The sequence below is a fragment of the Prosopis cineraria genome, unplaced genomic scaffold (assembly GCF_029017545.1).
Source record: "Prosopis cineraria cultivar Desert tree isolate PC_DT_omini unplaced genomic scaffold, ASM2901754v1 PC2, whole genome shotgun sequence".
NCBI lineage: Eukaryota > Viridiplantae > Streptophyta > Magnoliopsida > Fabales > Fabaceae > Prosopis > Prosopis cineraria.
The window spans coordinates 8,634,777-8,651,700 of NW_026555333.1; the positions used below are offsets into that span (position 1 = coordinate 8,634,777).

At 29.9% G+C, this 16,924-nt stretch overlaps 1 protein-coding gene across 1 annotated transcript; it reads right to left on the minus strand.

Annotated features, from left to right (window-relative positions):
* Positions 1-4,924: 4,924 nt before the first annotated feature.
* On the minus strand, positions 4,925-8,684 carry LOC129302102 (cytochrome P450 CYP72A616-like). Its single transcript, XM_054940779.1, has 5 exons — positions 7,229-8,684; positions 6,494-6,714; positions 6,147-6,391; positions 5,612-5,978; positions 4,925-5,521 (listed from the first exon to the last, which is right to left on the minus strand). The coding sequence occupies exons 1-5, from the start codon at positions 7,503-7,505 to the stop codon at positions 5,096-5,098; spliced, it is 1,536 nt and encodes a 511-aa protein (XP_054796754.1). The 5' UTR covers positions 7,506-8,684; the 3' UTR covers positions 4,925-5,095.
* Between the last annotated feature and the right edge of the window lie 8,240 nt (positions 8,685-16,924).

The following is a 16,924-nucleotide window of genomic DNA, read 5'->3' on the forward strand; positions in this document are numbered from 1 at the left end:
ATTACTTACACGATCATATTTCACACATTTTAAGTACTATTATTTTTTTTCACAAAATTGTTATTAAGAATAATATCAATCCACATTTTGACCTAGATATATTATCACTTTTTTGTAAAATAATCAAATTAACATTTACTCAATACTTAAATTCTATTATTTTATGATCTGTTTGATTTGAAGGGAACATATGGGAATAAAGATTTTAATGAGTTTGATTTAAGAGAGTGGAGAAATGAGATTGAAAATTTTACTTGATTTTTCTTATTTTTCAGATATTTTTTCCTTTCAAAATTTTATAACTACACTTATCTATGTTTTAAATTCAATTCATGTTAATCTTTTTGAGTCCTCCAACTCTCCTGTACTCCATTCAAACCAAACAGAAAAATATTGACACATTTTTTGGGTACAGAGCGTGGGTGTATGACTGTAATTAAATATTTGATAAAAACACGTTTAGGCCTTCGATGTTGTAGCGCGAAGTCGTGATCGCCGTCTAAAATGCCAGGAAATGCAAATCGGGGAGTCTGTTGGCCCAAGGCCCATGTCCTAAAACGGAACCCTGCAGAAAGGAGGCCTGGGAAGTCCAAGCGATCGCATCGTAAGAAAAACCCAACCTTTTAATTTACTAAATTACCCCTCGAAAAGAAGATAATGACTAGATGTCCCCAAATCTATTCACACGCCAAATGCATTCAAGGTGGTGATTGATAGATGTGATAGTTGAATTTTTACGAGTTCCTCTGTTTAAAAGTTTTCCCTTTTAGATATTTTATTTGTATATATTTTATATTTATTTCTTGAATTTATAATAAAAAATTTATTTACAAATATTTGATTTTAGAGTACTTAGAGAATATTAGCTTAAAAAAAAAACCTCTCTAAAATTTTTAATAATTTCTTGCTTTTGATTACATAAAAAAAAATTAGATATCAATTTATAAATTATGACATAAATTATATTTTCATAAATATGAATATAAAAAAGAATTCAAAAGGATCCCTCTTTTTTTTAATAATTATATTATATTCTTTTCTATTTTTTAATTTCTATTCTTCTTCTTTTTATGTGCAAAACAAAAGGCTTACCAGAAAGATATATTTACCATTCAAGTTTTGCCTGTTTAAAGTAATTAAGTAGTCTCCGTGTTATTTTGTTAGTGCAGAATGTATGATGAAACATTCATGGCTTGAAAGGCTAATACCAAGAGTGATTAATAATCCAAATCAAACTTAAATTTTTTTTAATTTTTTTTATTTTTATAGATAATATTTATGGATGATAGTTAATAAGAATTGATTGGTATTGAATATAGTGAATCAGGAAAATACAAGAAAAATAAGAAAAAAAATTAAATCCCACTAATCAGGAAAATTGAAAAGTCATGAAAAAGTACAATGAATATAGAAGGATAGTTGGATAGAGTTAATGTTAACGATCAGAGAAATTTGAAAAAAGAATTTCTCTTAAATCCATGCTCCCATGAAAGTAGACTAAAAATATATAAAAATAAAAAAATTAAATTAAATCTCATTGATTAAGAAATTAAAAAGGCATAAGAAAATACATCAAATGGAAAAGATAATCGAATGGAGTTAATACTAATGATCAAAAAAATTAAAAAAAGGGACTACGTTTGAATCAATACTCTCATAAAAATAGATTGAAAATACATGAAAAATAAGAAAGTAAATTAAATTTTATTAATGAATCAAGAGAAATTTTATTAGTCTAAAATTTATTAACCAATGAGACTCAATTTTATTTTTTAAAAATAAAACTGTTCTTGAATTAATGCTCCTGTAAAAGTAAATTAAAAACACATGAAAATTAAAAAAATAAATTATATCTAATTAAATGCTCTTGTGAAAGTAAACTGAAAATATATAAAAAATAAAAAATTAAATTAAATTTCATTAATGAATCAAGAAAATTTTTAATATTAATATTAGCTTAAAATCTATTAATCAATGAGAGTCAATTTCTTTTACCGATCAAATTGAAGCTATAAAATTTATACACACACACATTGATATTGATAATCTCCTGAAATGATTTTATGTGGAGCAACAAAAAAGTTGTATTGAAATTTCAATAGCATTACGAAACTATGCATCTACCATGTTAACTTTAAAGACAGTTTTATAAGGAGTTATAGGCTTTCACATCTATATTAAAAAGGTTTGCTAAGTAGTTTTATTTTATTTTTTAAAATTGATATGTTTATATAAGATGCAAATTTTAACTACCAAGAATTGGGTCTAACAAAATGGAGACTAGATCTTCACAACATGATAGATAAATATTTGATTTCTTATTAAGAAATATGACCACATTATGACTCAATTGTCCTTCAAATACCGTTAATGAGATAAGAAGATGCAAGTTCCCAATAAAAGAACTAATATGCCAATTTTAAAACAATTATATATTTTATTAGTTAAAGTATACGTTTAGTCTTTTAACTTTATAAAATATTTTATTTTAGTCCATTAATTTTCTAAATTTTCTTTTTAATTCTTTAATCTTAACATTGTTAGTTTTATTCTAATAATTTTTTATATTGAACTTTTAGATATTAATAAAATATTATCAATTTTTGACACATTAAATTTAATTTTTTTAAAATAACAATGATTGATACAAAAAATAATTATTTAAACTCACAATATTAGGTTAAAAGATTAAAAGATACTTTATAAAATTAAAAAAAATAAATTAAAATCTTATATAAAGTAAGAGGATTAAAAGTATACTTTAGCCTATTTTATTAACACAGATGAGCTTCAATTAATATTTTAGGAAAAATATGTTCTTTAATCTTTATAATTTTATTGGGTTTTACTTTTAGTTTTTAAAGTTTTTTTTAGTGTTTTTGGTCTTTATAAGGATTGAAAAAAATTATAAGGACTAAAAATAAAATCTAATGAAACTATAGGAATTCATAATTGTGTTTTTCCAATATTTTATGTAAATCAAATCCTATGACAAATTTATGTTCATAGAATTACTAGCAAATTGTACCCTATAAATACAACGATATATAAATAATAGGCTTCATTTTTGGTGTAAAACAAAAAAAAAACAAATAGAAACTGCACTAAAAATCTGTGAGAATATTAGTCTCAATTGGTCTTAATTTTAATTTTTTGATTAAAGCATACATTTAGTTTTTTAATTTCACATAATATTTTATTTTAGTCTTTTAACTTCAAAAAGTATCTTTTTAGTCCTTTAATCCTAATACCTTGGTTTTATCTTGATAACTTTTTATATAAAAATTTTAAATATTGATAAAATATTTTCAAATGTTGACATATTAAATTTATTTTTTTTCAAAATAATAATGATTGAAATTAAAATTAATCATTTGAAACTAAATATATTAAGATTAAAGGACTAAAAAAATACTCTACAAAATTAAAGAACCAACTTAAAATGTTATATAAAGTTAAAGAACTAAAAGTATGCTTTAACTTAATTTTTTAGGTCCTCCGACATTTATAACTTTTATAAGGTGTTTGATACTAAAGATGGAATTATGTTTTAAGTTATCATATTCTTAAAATAATTTTGTAGAGCAATATTTTAAAGCAAGTTTTGCAAAAAAATATGTTTGAATTATCATATTAAAAAACACATCTAAAATAGTGAAATAAAGGGGGGAAATTTATTTATTTTATTTCCATAATTATCATTAATGAAAACAAAATATATTTGTTGGTTTTTTTTCTAAGTTTGCAAAACAAAAAGTAACAAAACATTTAAAAAATGTTCTAATTTTTTGGTTTTTTTTTCAATTATGTTTTATTTTATAGAATATATAACAGAAAATACATTTTCAAGCATCTTCTAAGCATAGGCAATGAAACAAATATGATATCTCCATTTCCGATCTTGGCATTAATTTTTGGGGGAATCACACTACAAGCTCCAAAAGAGTAAAGATTATACTATAGGCCCAAGGGCCTTTGTTACACTTTTTCTTGAGAGTGAAAGTATAATTTTGCCTTTATGTGATTTAAAAACTCAAATCATGCATAACAAAATGTTCATCAATACACAATATAATGTCCGTGCATGGCTAATTGATTAGTAGGTTTAATAAAATATATAAGTAACACATACAATATACAACAAATATTTATAGATGTACAACATAATGTTCATGCATTATCAACTAAATGTTCATGTGCGGATGCACATGGATATTATATTGAGAATTCATAAACATTGTGTTATATATTCATGGACATTATGTTGTCCATCCATAAACATTGTGTTGTACATGCTATATATGAAGAGTCCTTAGGCTTGCAGTGTCATATCAAAATATATTTGGCCCAAAGTGAAAACTTTTGCTGTTTTAAGGTCTGGAGTGCAATTTTCCTTTAATTTTTCCTTTGGCAGATGCCAATTATGACACTACTCGTTGATGATCTCCTACATTCATATTCTTGCTACTTGGCTTCACACTTGTGACATTAGATGCCTGAGAACAATCTTCACATGTTCACATTCACATTCTTCATTCAACATTTCTGTCATCAACCCCTTTGACTTGTCTGTTCATTAATTATCCCACTGTTTTCTTACTGGCTCACTCCCTTCGTCATAATTCTTTTGGGAAAGTCTTCAACTTCTCGGTCCAGTGTTCCCCACCAAACAACCTTTACTGAAACATGTGATCCAATTAAGAAAAACAGATTAAGGATAAAGGACTGATTGGAAGAGTAGATCAGTTGTAGGGGTGGGTCATTGTCTTGATGCTGAATGAGGACCACAACTCTTTAGCAAGAGGAGTCCCTAAAGGCTGAAAATGAAACAGCAAACGCAAAGCACCATCAAGCATGATTGAGGGGGGCTTTAAACTATAAAAGCAAGCATTTCTTTCTGGGAGCAAAATTTTCATCAATTAAATTTCAAGACCAACCAACCAATCATCAATCATCAATCAATATATATTAATTATAAACAAATCCATATCATAATCAACAGTACAGTTTAAAGGGCCTTGACTTCTTTAGGACGATAACAGTATTCAACCCAAGAGCCCATCTAGTCAGATGTCCTTGGACTGGTACAACTAGCTTAGATACGGCGTAGAATGATGGGAGCACCGTACTGTGGCTTTAGATTAATGCGAAGGTGAGGCGCGTGAGCGTAAGAAGGGGAGAGGTGAAATGAGAAATGTTGAAGGATTGTGGCTACAGCTATCCTTGCTTCAATCAAGGCAAAAGCTTGGCCCAAACAAATTCTTGGTCCCCAACCAAATGCAAAGAAAGCCATCTGATCCTTTGAAGCTTTTGAAACTCCTTCACAGAATCTCTCTGGGTTGAACTCGTGTGCATCGTCGCCCCAATAATTGGTGTCATAATGAGCATGCATCACTGATAAACACAGCTCAGCCCCTGCAGGTATCAATAACCTTCCTACCTTGGTTTCGCGCGTCGTGCATCTGAAGAAACTAGGTACAGGGGGAAACAGTCTCAACACTTCATGAAGTATCATTGATACCTGCCACAGTCAAATTAATCAAATATATGTACATGTAGGTGTTTAACCAAATGTCCGAGTATTTCAATACAGTTCATTACTTGAACTTACGATTTTAAGGCGATTAATCGTTCCAAAATCAGGCTTTCTTCTGCCCCATATCTCTAATACTTCTTTTCTTGCCTTCTCCTGCCAATTTGGGTGCATGGATAAGCAGATCATGGTCCATGTGAGGAGGGTGGCGGTGGTCTCTTGACCAGCGAAATAGAACAATTTGGATTCTTCTATCACATCCTCTATTGTCAAATCATTATTGCTCTGTTCTTTGCTCTGCAATAATGAGCCCAATAAATCTAGGCCTTCTCCCAATTCTCCACTTTTCACTGCATCTTCTCTTTGCTGTATCATATTCCTCAATATTCCTTTGACTTGGTCGTATAATTGGTACCTCCTCTTGTTCTTCCTTGTAGGTATGAATCTTGGCACAGAATATATAAATACAGTCAAGTACACGCGTGTTTAGCTGATGTGATTTGTATGACCACGACCTCTTTATATTACAAAGTCTAAGGAAGTGAGTGCTGAATTCGTAGTAGAAAGGGAAAGTCTAGATTTATATGCGGTATTAACTAGGAAAGCTGTTCACCTGAAACCTGGGACATAAATTGAGTTATAGGCTTCAAGCGCCAACAAAGTTTGCTCTTTCTGGAGTTGAAATAACTCCTTTCCCTCTCGGTAGTTACTTCCAAAGGCTGTTCGAGCTATGGCATCACAGGCCAGAGCATCGAGTTCAGGAGCAACGTCAATTTCACACCACCCTTGTGGTTCCACTTGTTTCTGCCACCGCTCTAACAGTTCGTAACAACTGCTTGAAATTGCCGGAACCATTCCCTGCATTTTTTACCGCTCTAGTTTTGTCATATATAGCACTCCTTAGCAATGATAGTATTTTTTTTTTTTTTAACGGATTTGGTGGGTATAATATATGTGTACCTTCAACTTGTCAAAGTGGAAAGCAGGAGTTACCAGCTTTCTGCGTTTACTCCATTTCTCACCTTCCAAGGTAGTTAGACCCATGTGTAGAAGAAACACCAATGGGCTGACAGGTTGGTGCACTATCCCACTGTTCTTATCTTCAAATATCAACCTTATCAAGTCTGCCTCTCCAATTATCAACCTTGGAGTACTTTTAAACCAACATATTGAAACTTTTCCTATGCCAAAAAGGGGAGGGGGAAAGAGTTAGGGCATGTTTGGTTTATGTTTTCAAAAACAGTTTTTTTAAACAACAAATAAGTTAAAAAAAATTAAATGAGTGTTTTGAATATAATTGTTTTTAAAACTATTCTTATTTAAAAAAAAACACAAAAAAAAACACATTGAATATGTTTTCATTTTGTTTTTCTTGTTTTTAAAATACATTACATATGATAATTGAAAGTATAGGTACTCTGACTAATAATTAGCTATCAATATTGAATGATTTTTAATTCTAAAATATTTTTAAATTAATACAACTAAATACATTTTCTTTTTTGTTTTAAAAAATACAACTAAATACATTTTCTTTTTTTGTTTTAAAAAATAATATTAAAAACTATATTACAAAATAGTTTTTAAAAACAAAAAATTAAAATTAAAACCAAACAAGTTTTTAGTTTTTCTTGTTTTCTTACATACTAGACGTATTATTTATTCTATGACTGTAAATAAAGTCGGTTTGCTTACCATATCGCTCAACCATGCTGTGAAGGAAAGGGATGACTCGTGGGACGACTTGGGCATTGAGGGAGATGGGCTTAGAAGACGCTTCTCTGACAGACTTCTCCATTTCTGGCATGTCACCTCTTAAGGGACGATATGAAGTGCCCCTGATCCCTTGCTTCCTTAATAATCTTTCAACACTTTTAGGCCTCCACCATATGTTATGGACAAGTTTCATCAAAACAAAGAGAACTAGGAAAGCAAAAGAGGTCGCCATGGCTTCCAAGATATGATCCTCCATCGGTAGGGTAATGAAGGAATGTGGTTTGTTTATAAATATTAAACTTTTGTGCGTACAAGTGATTACGACTTGAGAATTATTAATTTTTTATTTAAAACTTATACGCAATTCTTTCTTTTCATGCTCTCTCTCTCTCTCTCTCTCTCACTCACTCACACTCACACACACACATCATTTCCCTTTAATCATATCTCGTTATTAGTTAGCAAGCATACATCAATAAAATATATAATACGTTGCCTGGATGAGACATCATTTAAAACCTGCTTGTGAGTACAGTTACATGATTAAATATGTTTTGTCAGGCGAGGATTTATTTAATTATTTATTTGCTTGAGAGTGTACCTGGTACATGTAATGATCAACACTAATTGACGGTTATTATTATCAAATTGGATCCCGTACGTGAATAATTGAGGAGGATACTATAAAGATTTTTTCCTGATATACTAGTATTAAGCAGCGATGAACTCAACGTCCATGAATGCATAACTTATGCATAAGTAAATACCATCCATAAACGTCCATTAACGCATTTCATAATATAGTTTTTGTGTTGATGACGAAAGAAGCAATTAAATTTAGATACAGAGATGATAGATAACACAATTTGTAAGAAAATTACAAATTAAATACTGTATTATTATTTGTTATATTGCCACTAGGCTTGTTATAATGAGTTTAGTCTTTTGTATATTGTTGTCTTTCTTAAATTCTAATTCTCTCTCTCTCTCTCTCTGTGCAAGACTTTTTATTTTATAGTCCTTATTCCTTTTTTTTAAAAAAAAAACTTCGATATTTCTTGATCTGTCAAAGAACTTCCTAACTCATTGTCATCTATTTAGTGAACCTTAGTGAAGTATAATTAAAAACTTTTTTCCCTGACATGGCCTGAGGATTAAATATTAAAATATTAAAAAATTGATATTTAAAGACTTTTTAACATTATTCCTTTTGTCTTATTTAAAGGGTAAAGAGAGTGCTTTCTCTTGACCCTATGACACAGCCCCTTTAACTATCTCGCCATGATCAAGTAGAAAAAGTTAAATTATTAATTTTATTTAAAAATATAATAAACTTTTAATTTTATTAAAAGATTAATGAGAAAATAGAATTTTGAATTATTGTTTGAAAATTGTCCTAAATCCTGAATTCTTAAAATATATAAAATAAATCTTAAACTTTTAAATTCATAATAAAATAAATCATGACCGTTAACTTTTTAAGATATTATTGTCCACGCAAGTATTATTCGAAATTTATTTTTCTATAAATTTAACCCTAACTATTACAGTACCCGCATGAATAGTAATAGTGTTAAAAAAGTTAATGATTACAATTTATTTTGTTATGAATTTAAAAGTTTAAAATTTAGTTTGCATATTTTAAGAGTTTAAGATTTAAAATAATTTTCAAGCAAGAGTTTGAAATTCTATTTACTTATTAACCCTTCATAAAATAAAAAGTTTGTAAATTTGTATTTCATCCTCTTTAATAGTTAATGAGTTTAAAAATGGTCAATATTGAAAAAGTGTAATTAATATCCCATAATATGCCTTATATTAATAATTAAAAATTAAAAATGCTTTTAAAATTAAAGTGCCCTACAATAAAAACTGAAGAATTTTGATTTTATTTATAAGATATCTCGATGATTATTATGTCCATCTTTTTACCTATTAAATATTAGGAATGTTATTAAATGTCAGAATATTTTTTTGTATAAGAAAGGATATTTTATTTTTAAATATGCATCTTTAATAGGAGTAAGGTTCAAAACATGTTAAATTTTTAAGCAAATGAGATTTAATGTCTTTCTTAGTTCAAGTGAACATGAAACTTACAATTAACGATGTACGATTATGAAATTTTATTAAAAGACCATAATCCTTAATTGAAATTTATAATATTGTAATTGAATCTTTTACTACTTATCTTCCATATTTTTAATACTCATTTTTAGTACTCAATTTTTTTTTTAAATTTTTTTTTTAAATTTTTTTAGTGGTAAGTAACCTTAGATATTTTCAATACCCATCTTCTATGATTTCAGTGCCAAAAAAAAAAAAAACTTAAAGATACATAAAATGAAAGATGAACATTTAAAACATCTAAGATGATTATTGAAAAATTGAAAAAATTTAGTCCTAAAAATGTTAAAAATGAATGAAAGATGATCAATATTAAAAAATTAGAAAAGAAATTTTTTTTAATTCCAATTAAAAATTATGATAATTCATTGAAATTTTAAAATTTCAATATTCTTAATTATAAACAAGAGTCTTAAAAGATGTTTAAATAGCACTTCCATTGAAATATATAACACTAGAAAGTTTCAACTTGTAGGCACTTGCGTATCAACTTTCAATTTGATTTGGATGATATTTTGTTGTCATATATATCTAATGGAATAGGCTAGGTAGTTTGCATTCATTTTCTAAAGCTATTTGATGTGAAAATTGATGAGATTTTGATCATTTGAATGGACCAAATTTAACTATTGATGGATACTGAGAAACTCGCTACTAAGAGGTTCTAGATCCACGTAGTCTTGAGTCCTTAAGTGTATAGCATATTAATCAAGGTAGTTTGCGGTTTATATGCATCATGTAATGTTTTATAATTACCACATATACATAACAATACTAATTACGATCTACCATGATAATTAGGGAATCACCTATCCCAAGCAACCAATTATAGTAGATCCTTTAATTACAATTATAAAGAGTTAACTATAGCAAAATAGGAAATGACTGAAATCAAATGTCTACTATGATTAAGATTAAACTTACCAAATTACATCGTGTACATGCCCCCTCTAAAAGCTCCCACCTTGGTAAAATAAGATTCTACTATGATGGTAGAATAGTTTGAAACTAAATAGTCAAACTCTAGTATACTAAAAAGGTTAAAATCCATAATAAAATTGAAAAACCTTTAAATCAATGGGATCCCATATATATAAAACAAAGAAAGCAAACTTTTATAATAATGAAACATATATAAATTAGAGTTAAACGATGTACAAAAGTATGAAATACCAATTAGTATTCAAAACATTTCAAATAGGATTAAAAATATCATTTTTCAATGAAACGAGTCACCTACTGCGACTACAGCTTGATGCATCATGGCTAATGCTCTTTGTGTTATGTACCGCGGCACACCGCACAGATTCAAACAACATTAGCTGTCATGAACTATATCCAAGGGATGAACTTTCGGTAAGTCTTAAATCTCTATTCAATATCTAATTGAGATGATTTAAATGTTTATAAAAAGTTCATTTGATGAACAAGTTAATGGCACTAGTTTTGTCTCTAAATTTTATTACATTAAGAAGTTGGACGCCCATAACAAAAACAACCACATTTTCACATTTTAACACTTCGAAGATGTCCAACTTTCTAACTAAGTGTCAAAAGCTAACAACACCCCTATACCAAACTCAAGAGACTTAAGACAATCTGTATAATGTATCGCATTAATCAAATTCATTATAAAACTCAATTCAACATGCAACCACATATTTCATCAAAATCATGAGGGGGAGGTTTCAATACCATTTTTCAAAATAAATATTCACATTTAAAAAAATAACCATATCTATACTTGTATTAGTATTTTTGGCCATTTCAAAGCAAACTAAAATGTACAGTTCATAATCTAGGACCCAACATACAACCAAAATACAAATTAATAAATATGGTGCAAATATGATAGAAATGTTGCCTTAGTTGGCAATATCATATAAACTACACATATATTAACAAAATAAATAAGAGGCAAACAACAAGATATTCAATCCTAAGCATTAGGTTCCTTTCATTTTGCTATGATTGGAGTAAGCACCTATAATATGTGAAAGAAGGGTGAATATAACCATTCAAATACTCACCCCTAAATAACCAAGGAAATTCTAAGTCATGCACATACAAGTCAAACTAATTAGGGCATGTAAAGTAGGAAGTTTAAATTAATCACTTTCAAAATACAATAGCATATCTCATGATATATGAAATGCATGATCATGAATCCTTATATTACTGACTGAATTTTTGGGTTGACAAATCAAATAAGGTTGCATTCGTGCGAATGAATTAGCCTAAGCTTACCAATTGTGAGAAGTTACCTTGCCAAGGTGTTACATTCACTTTTGGATCATGGATTCCCCTATTCTCAAATCCTTAGAGTGTCACAAGCCTTGCTCCATACCCAATCCATAGTGATGTTAAGGGCATATGGTTCGAGTAACCTATGTTTACACCCACTCTTGGGTAAGATTCAGGAAGAACTCGCTAGGTTCAAGTAACTTATGCTTATACCTATCCTTGGGTGAGGTTTAGAAAGATCCGACTCTAAACTAGCGCTGGTAATATTCATGTGAATAGGATTAACACTAACTCCTCTTAAGGCAAACTCCCGCCATCACATGATCATGTCACGTAATCCTACGCTCAAACAAAGCATATAATATTATCATGCATTTATAATCATATTCATATGCTCATCATTTCAATTTTCTCATTTACTAACACAAATATCTCAATCAATATCAACATATTCAAAATCATCATTTTCAATAATAAATCAACTCTTTTCATAAAACCTTATTATTTATATGAAAAAGGCCCTATTTGCATTTGAGTTTCTAAGATGATAAATCAAGTCTATTGAGTTATAAAACACATTGAACAAGTTCATAAATATCCATAATTAATCTAATAAGCAATTAGCATAAAATAAAGTCCTCTCGTTTCCTCAAACTTTTGAGAGATTAAATATTATCCCTTAGCCAAACTTGCTTCCTGAGCTATATTTGAGCTTAAATGGCACACCATATAGTTAATTATAGTTAACAACATTAACCACCACTAACACACTTTCAAATTCTTAATTTCATACTTTAATTACCCAAAATCCTAACCTCTTAGGTTATTTTACAACCAATAGTTACATTATCTCCCATTAACTCTATTTAATTTTCATTAGCTAAAATAACATCAATTATAATGCTCAACAATCCAAAATCATCGTTAAAGTATCTAAGGTTTGTCCAAAACCCTAGACTTAAGCTTTTAACCTTATCAAATCTTCAAATTGAAGTGTAAAAATCTTAAACTACTCCTATTAATTATATTTAAATCAATAGGTTCAAACACGCAGCCTTAGAGTCCAAAAATTAACATCCCTCCTACAAACTCTAACTCAAAAATGGAGTAGAGAGAGAGGAAAATCGAGAGAACTTACTTGAAGTGATTAGAAGCTTAAAATCTTTCTTAAGACGCTAAGGATTTGTGCCTTAGTAAAGAGAATCTCGAGCTCCTCCTTTTCTTCTTCTTAATGGCAGAATGACCCCATTCTCTAATGTTTGATTACCAATTTGCACACTCATTTACACTCAAAGTATCATTAGTGCAATAACATGCTTCTCTATAAATGTCTAGTTGTAGGGCTAGATTAGAGTGACTTGATGTCATTAATTATTCAATAACTGCATTATAGCCTACTCAAAGGCCATTTTAAGGTGAAAACTACTCTTTAAAGGTTAAAGCTATTTTTATTGGAAAGGAATGTTGATTGGCATTTAGAAAACATTTGCAAGATTGTGAAACCTATCTTTGTTGCACATATGAAATTATCACTTTTCTCAAGTTGCTTCAACCATTTCCTATACTTGAAGGTGTATGGCAAAGCATAGTTATGGACTTTATTGAAAAGCTGCCTAAGTCAAGAGGAAAAGATGCAATCTACATTATTGTTGATCACCTTAACAAGTATACTCATTTTATTACGCCTGATCTTTTATTTATGGCTTCTCATCCAACCTATGTCTTTATTAATAAAGTTACATGGAGCACCCATTAATATCGTCAGTGATCATGACCTTTTATTTATTAGCTAGTTTTAGAAGGAATTCATTCATTCATGTGTGGAATGACACATTTCAATTGCTTATCATCTTATAATCACCAAAGTGAGTAAACTATTGCTTAGAGCATTACATTCGTTGCTTTTCTTAGCAACAACCTTGATATTAGGTTTACTGGTTACCTTTAATTGAACGGTGGTATAATAGCAACCACTATTCTTTTGTAAGTGCTACCCCTTTTGAAATCATATATAGCCAACCTCTTTAGAGTTGTACATAGGTAGGGTTGGATTAGGGTTTATCCCAACATGATGTCCTGCTTGGTGTAGTAGTTTGGCATTAGGCTGCCCGATGGTTTAAGTCATGTTTGATTAGCCCAACTTGAAATTATTTTTAAAAAGGTATTTAAAAAATATGAAAAAAGTTCTTTAATCAACAAAAAATATAATTAAATTTATTTAAAAGGGTATTTTCTTATAAAACTAATTTAAGAATTAAAACTAACCATTTTTAAAATTTTATATGCTTAACAATTATCTGTAATTTTTACCTAATATAAACTTTGAAAATTAGAAAAATCAATTTAATCTTTTAAAAAAGAATATAAAAATTTAAATTCATAGAAAAGATCTATAATAATCATAAAACAAAAATTCTAAAGAAAAATAATTAATTTTCACACAAAATTAATAAACAAAAGGTGTATATATCTTCAGGCTAGGTCGGGCGAGCATTGACCCTCACCTAACCAACCCGATCAACTCTAATAGGAGCACACTAACTGTGTAACAGGACTGCATGAACAATCCTAAACTTCCTCCCCTACAATTGCCTTATTTACCTCATGAGTCCATTATGGATGCGATGGACTAATCATTCTCGACTCATGAAGCACTTTTCTTGAAACTCAAAGCTCACACGCATGTTGTAATGAATCTAATGAAGCAATATGCAAATAAGAATTGCTCTAAACAATAACTTAAATTGCTCTTTATCAGCAGACCTCACTCACTACTTGTTCTTTGGAGAAGTTGTCCCCTCCTTATTATAAGCCCTTCCAAATCATTGCAAAGGTGGGTAAAGATGCTTACAAACTGGTTTTGCTTACCTCATTATGGGTGCACCCCACTTTCCATGTTTTAATGCTTAAGTAATGACTAGATCCAACAATGCCATTCATTTCTATCTTGAATTATTCTTCTCAGGTTATTACACCCAAGACTTGTAACATCCTAGAGAATGTAACCCTAATTAATTGAATAAATGAAGTAAATTAAGTAAATTAGTGTAATATGTGGTTGTAGAGGGCTAACGAATGTTATGAGTTGTGATTTTAGCCTTAGGATTGAGTCTGGGGTGAAATTGGGTCACTCATGCATGAAAAAGTAATAAAAATAATGAGAAATAACTTTATGCCACATGTTGCGGCACATACATGGCATGCCATGGCCCATGAGCCAATCAGAGCACAAAAACTCCTCCTTGTACCACGCATTATAGCGCACAATGACAAATATGTAAAAATAAAGTCACAAAACTGCTACAGAACAGAAGAGAAACAAAAGGGAAAATAAAAGGAACGTAAGGAGCTCTATTAGGACTTGAGATTTGAAAGTATTAAGAGTATTTTAAAGCTTCTAAATACTAAAGGTATGTTCCCTAAGTTGAAATCTCTCTTCCTTTTTCATTTTTCTTGAATATGAAAGCTAGGATTTAGTTTAGAAAGTTAATTTTTGATTTATAAAGACTATGAGTTTGAACCCATTAACTTAAATATAGTTAATTAGAGTTGTTTAGATTATTTACACTTAGCATTTATGGTTCTACATGTTTTTGATAGTTGAGAGCCATAAATACACGAAATTTCATTATTAATAAGGTGGTTGGAGCAATATGACTCTATTAATGATTATTTAAGAGTTCAATAAAGTTAAAGGGAGGTAGAGAAAGCTAATAAATACTATGGGTACCTTGGTAATTGAGGAAATTGAATTTTGAGAGTGTTGAAGTGTTGAACTAAGCGTTAGAAATTATCCTAAAAGAGGATATTGATAATTGTGTCATAATTCATTATAGACCAACTACCTATTGACACCATTCAAGTTTTTGTGAAAGCTTTAGAAGTGAGTAATTAAGGGGGTAAACCTTTAACTAGGGGTGTTCACGGGACGGGACGGGATCGGGACACCCCCGTCCTGTGTCCCGTCCCGAAAAAATATCGGGACTGAATTTTGGTCCCGTGTCCCGTCCCGTCCCGAAAGTCGTCCCGTCCCGTTAAGAGTCAAGTTCAATCACTTGTTGAGATGTGTTTATGTGATAAAAACATATGTAATGTGAGTACGATGATGGTATTAAGCATACCCGAAAAACTATGTGATATTGCATTTATGCACCGCATGATTATGAGAGGTAACAGTTTGTCTAGAAAGAAGAGTAGTGAGTTAAAATCTACAAGATAAAGCTTCTATCAAAGCTCGATGGTTTGCCTGAATAAAGCTTTATTATTGTCCACTTGTTCGACAAGGGCTTGAACCTCACTAACTTTCTACTTGTTCAACAAGGAATCTAGTTTAGGAAAAATTACATCCCATAATGTGAGATTTAGAAAAAATCATGACCCACAATTAAGTTAGGCAAGTTTGGCTGGGTAACCTCTTACATGTGAATAGTTAGAGTAGTCTCATCTCTAGAGAGCCCAATGTGTTTCGCCTATGGTGTGTCAAAAAATAAAAAGAAGATAAAAAGATGCGTAATCATGTATAATGTGATATAAAAGGCACATTATTGTCTATATTATGTCCTTTCAGATGAAGTCTTGTAATTAATCTATATTATATGAATATTAATTTATGATATTATCTCATGAATTTATGCCATTGATGATGAAAAGGCAAATATTGCTTAAATGTGTTGATTTGATTTGAGTACGATAATGTTTCCCACTTACATTTAAATTGATTAACATCATTAGTACAAATTAGATGTGTAACATCCTAATTTTTAATTCTTAATTTACTAAGCTTAATTAAGATAATTAAGTAGGTTAACATGGTGTGTGGTCAGAGGAGAATAATAAGTGTTTTTTGTTAGATTTTTAGGTATAATTTAAGTTTAAAGTGAAATTGAGTCACTTGGGGACCAAAAAGTGGAGAAAAACAAGTTGAAAAGCCTCTATGCCACATGCCCCAGCACGTGCACAATGTGCCACAATGCACAGGGCCACAAAACGAGAATTGCCTTCTTTATACCAAATGTCGCAATGCGTGGGGATAAGCGCCACTACACACGGTGTGAATTCTGCAAACAAGTCTTGAAGTGATGTAAAAATAAAAAAGGAAAGGAAAGGGAAATAGAGGAGCTTGCATTTACTGCCAAGGCCATGCAGACTTAAGGGAGGACTTGAGAAAGTTGAAGTTTTAAATTATCCAAGGTAAGATTTCTAAATCTTTTTATCCTTTTCTTTTCTATTTTCTCAAGATTTGAATTAAGGTTTGGATGAGGATGGTGTGATTTCAATCCATAGGTTATGAGTCTGAACCCATTG

Coding starts and splice junctions, on each gene's coding strand:
- LOC129302102 (XM_054940779.1), bottom strand. CDS start 7,505: ATGGAGGATCATATCTTGGAAGCCATGGCGACCTCTTTTGCTTTCCTA. Junction 6,392..6,493: donor TCCACTTTGACAAGTTGAAG/GTACACATATAT, acceptor TAAAAAATGCAG/GGAATGGTTCCGGCAATTTC. Junction 5,522..5,611: donor CGATTAATCGCCTTAAAATC/GTAAGTTCAAGT, acceptor TGACTGTGGCAG/GTATCAATGATACTTCATGA.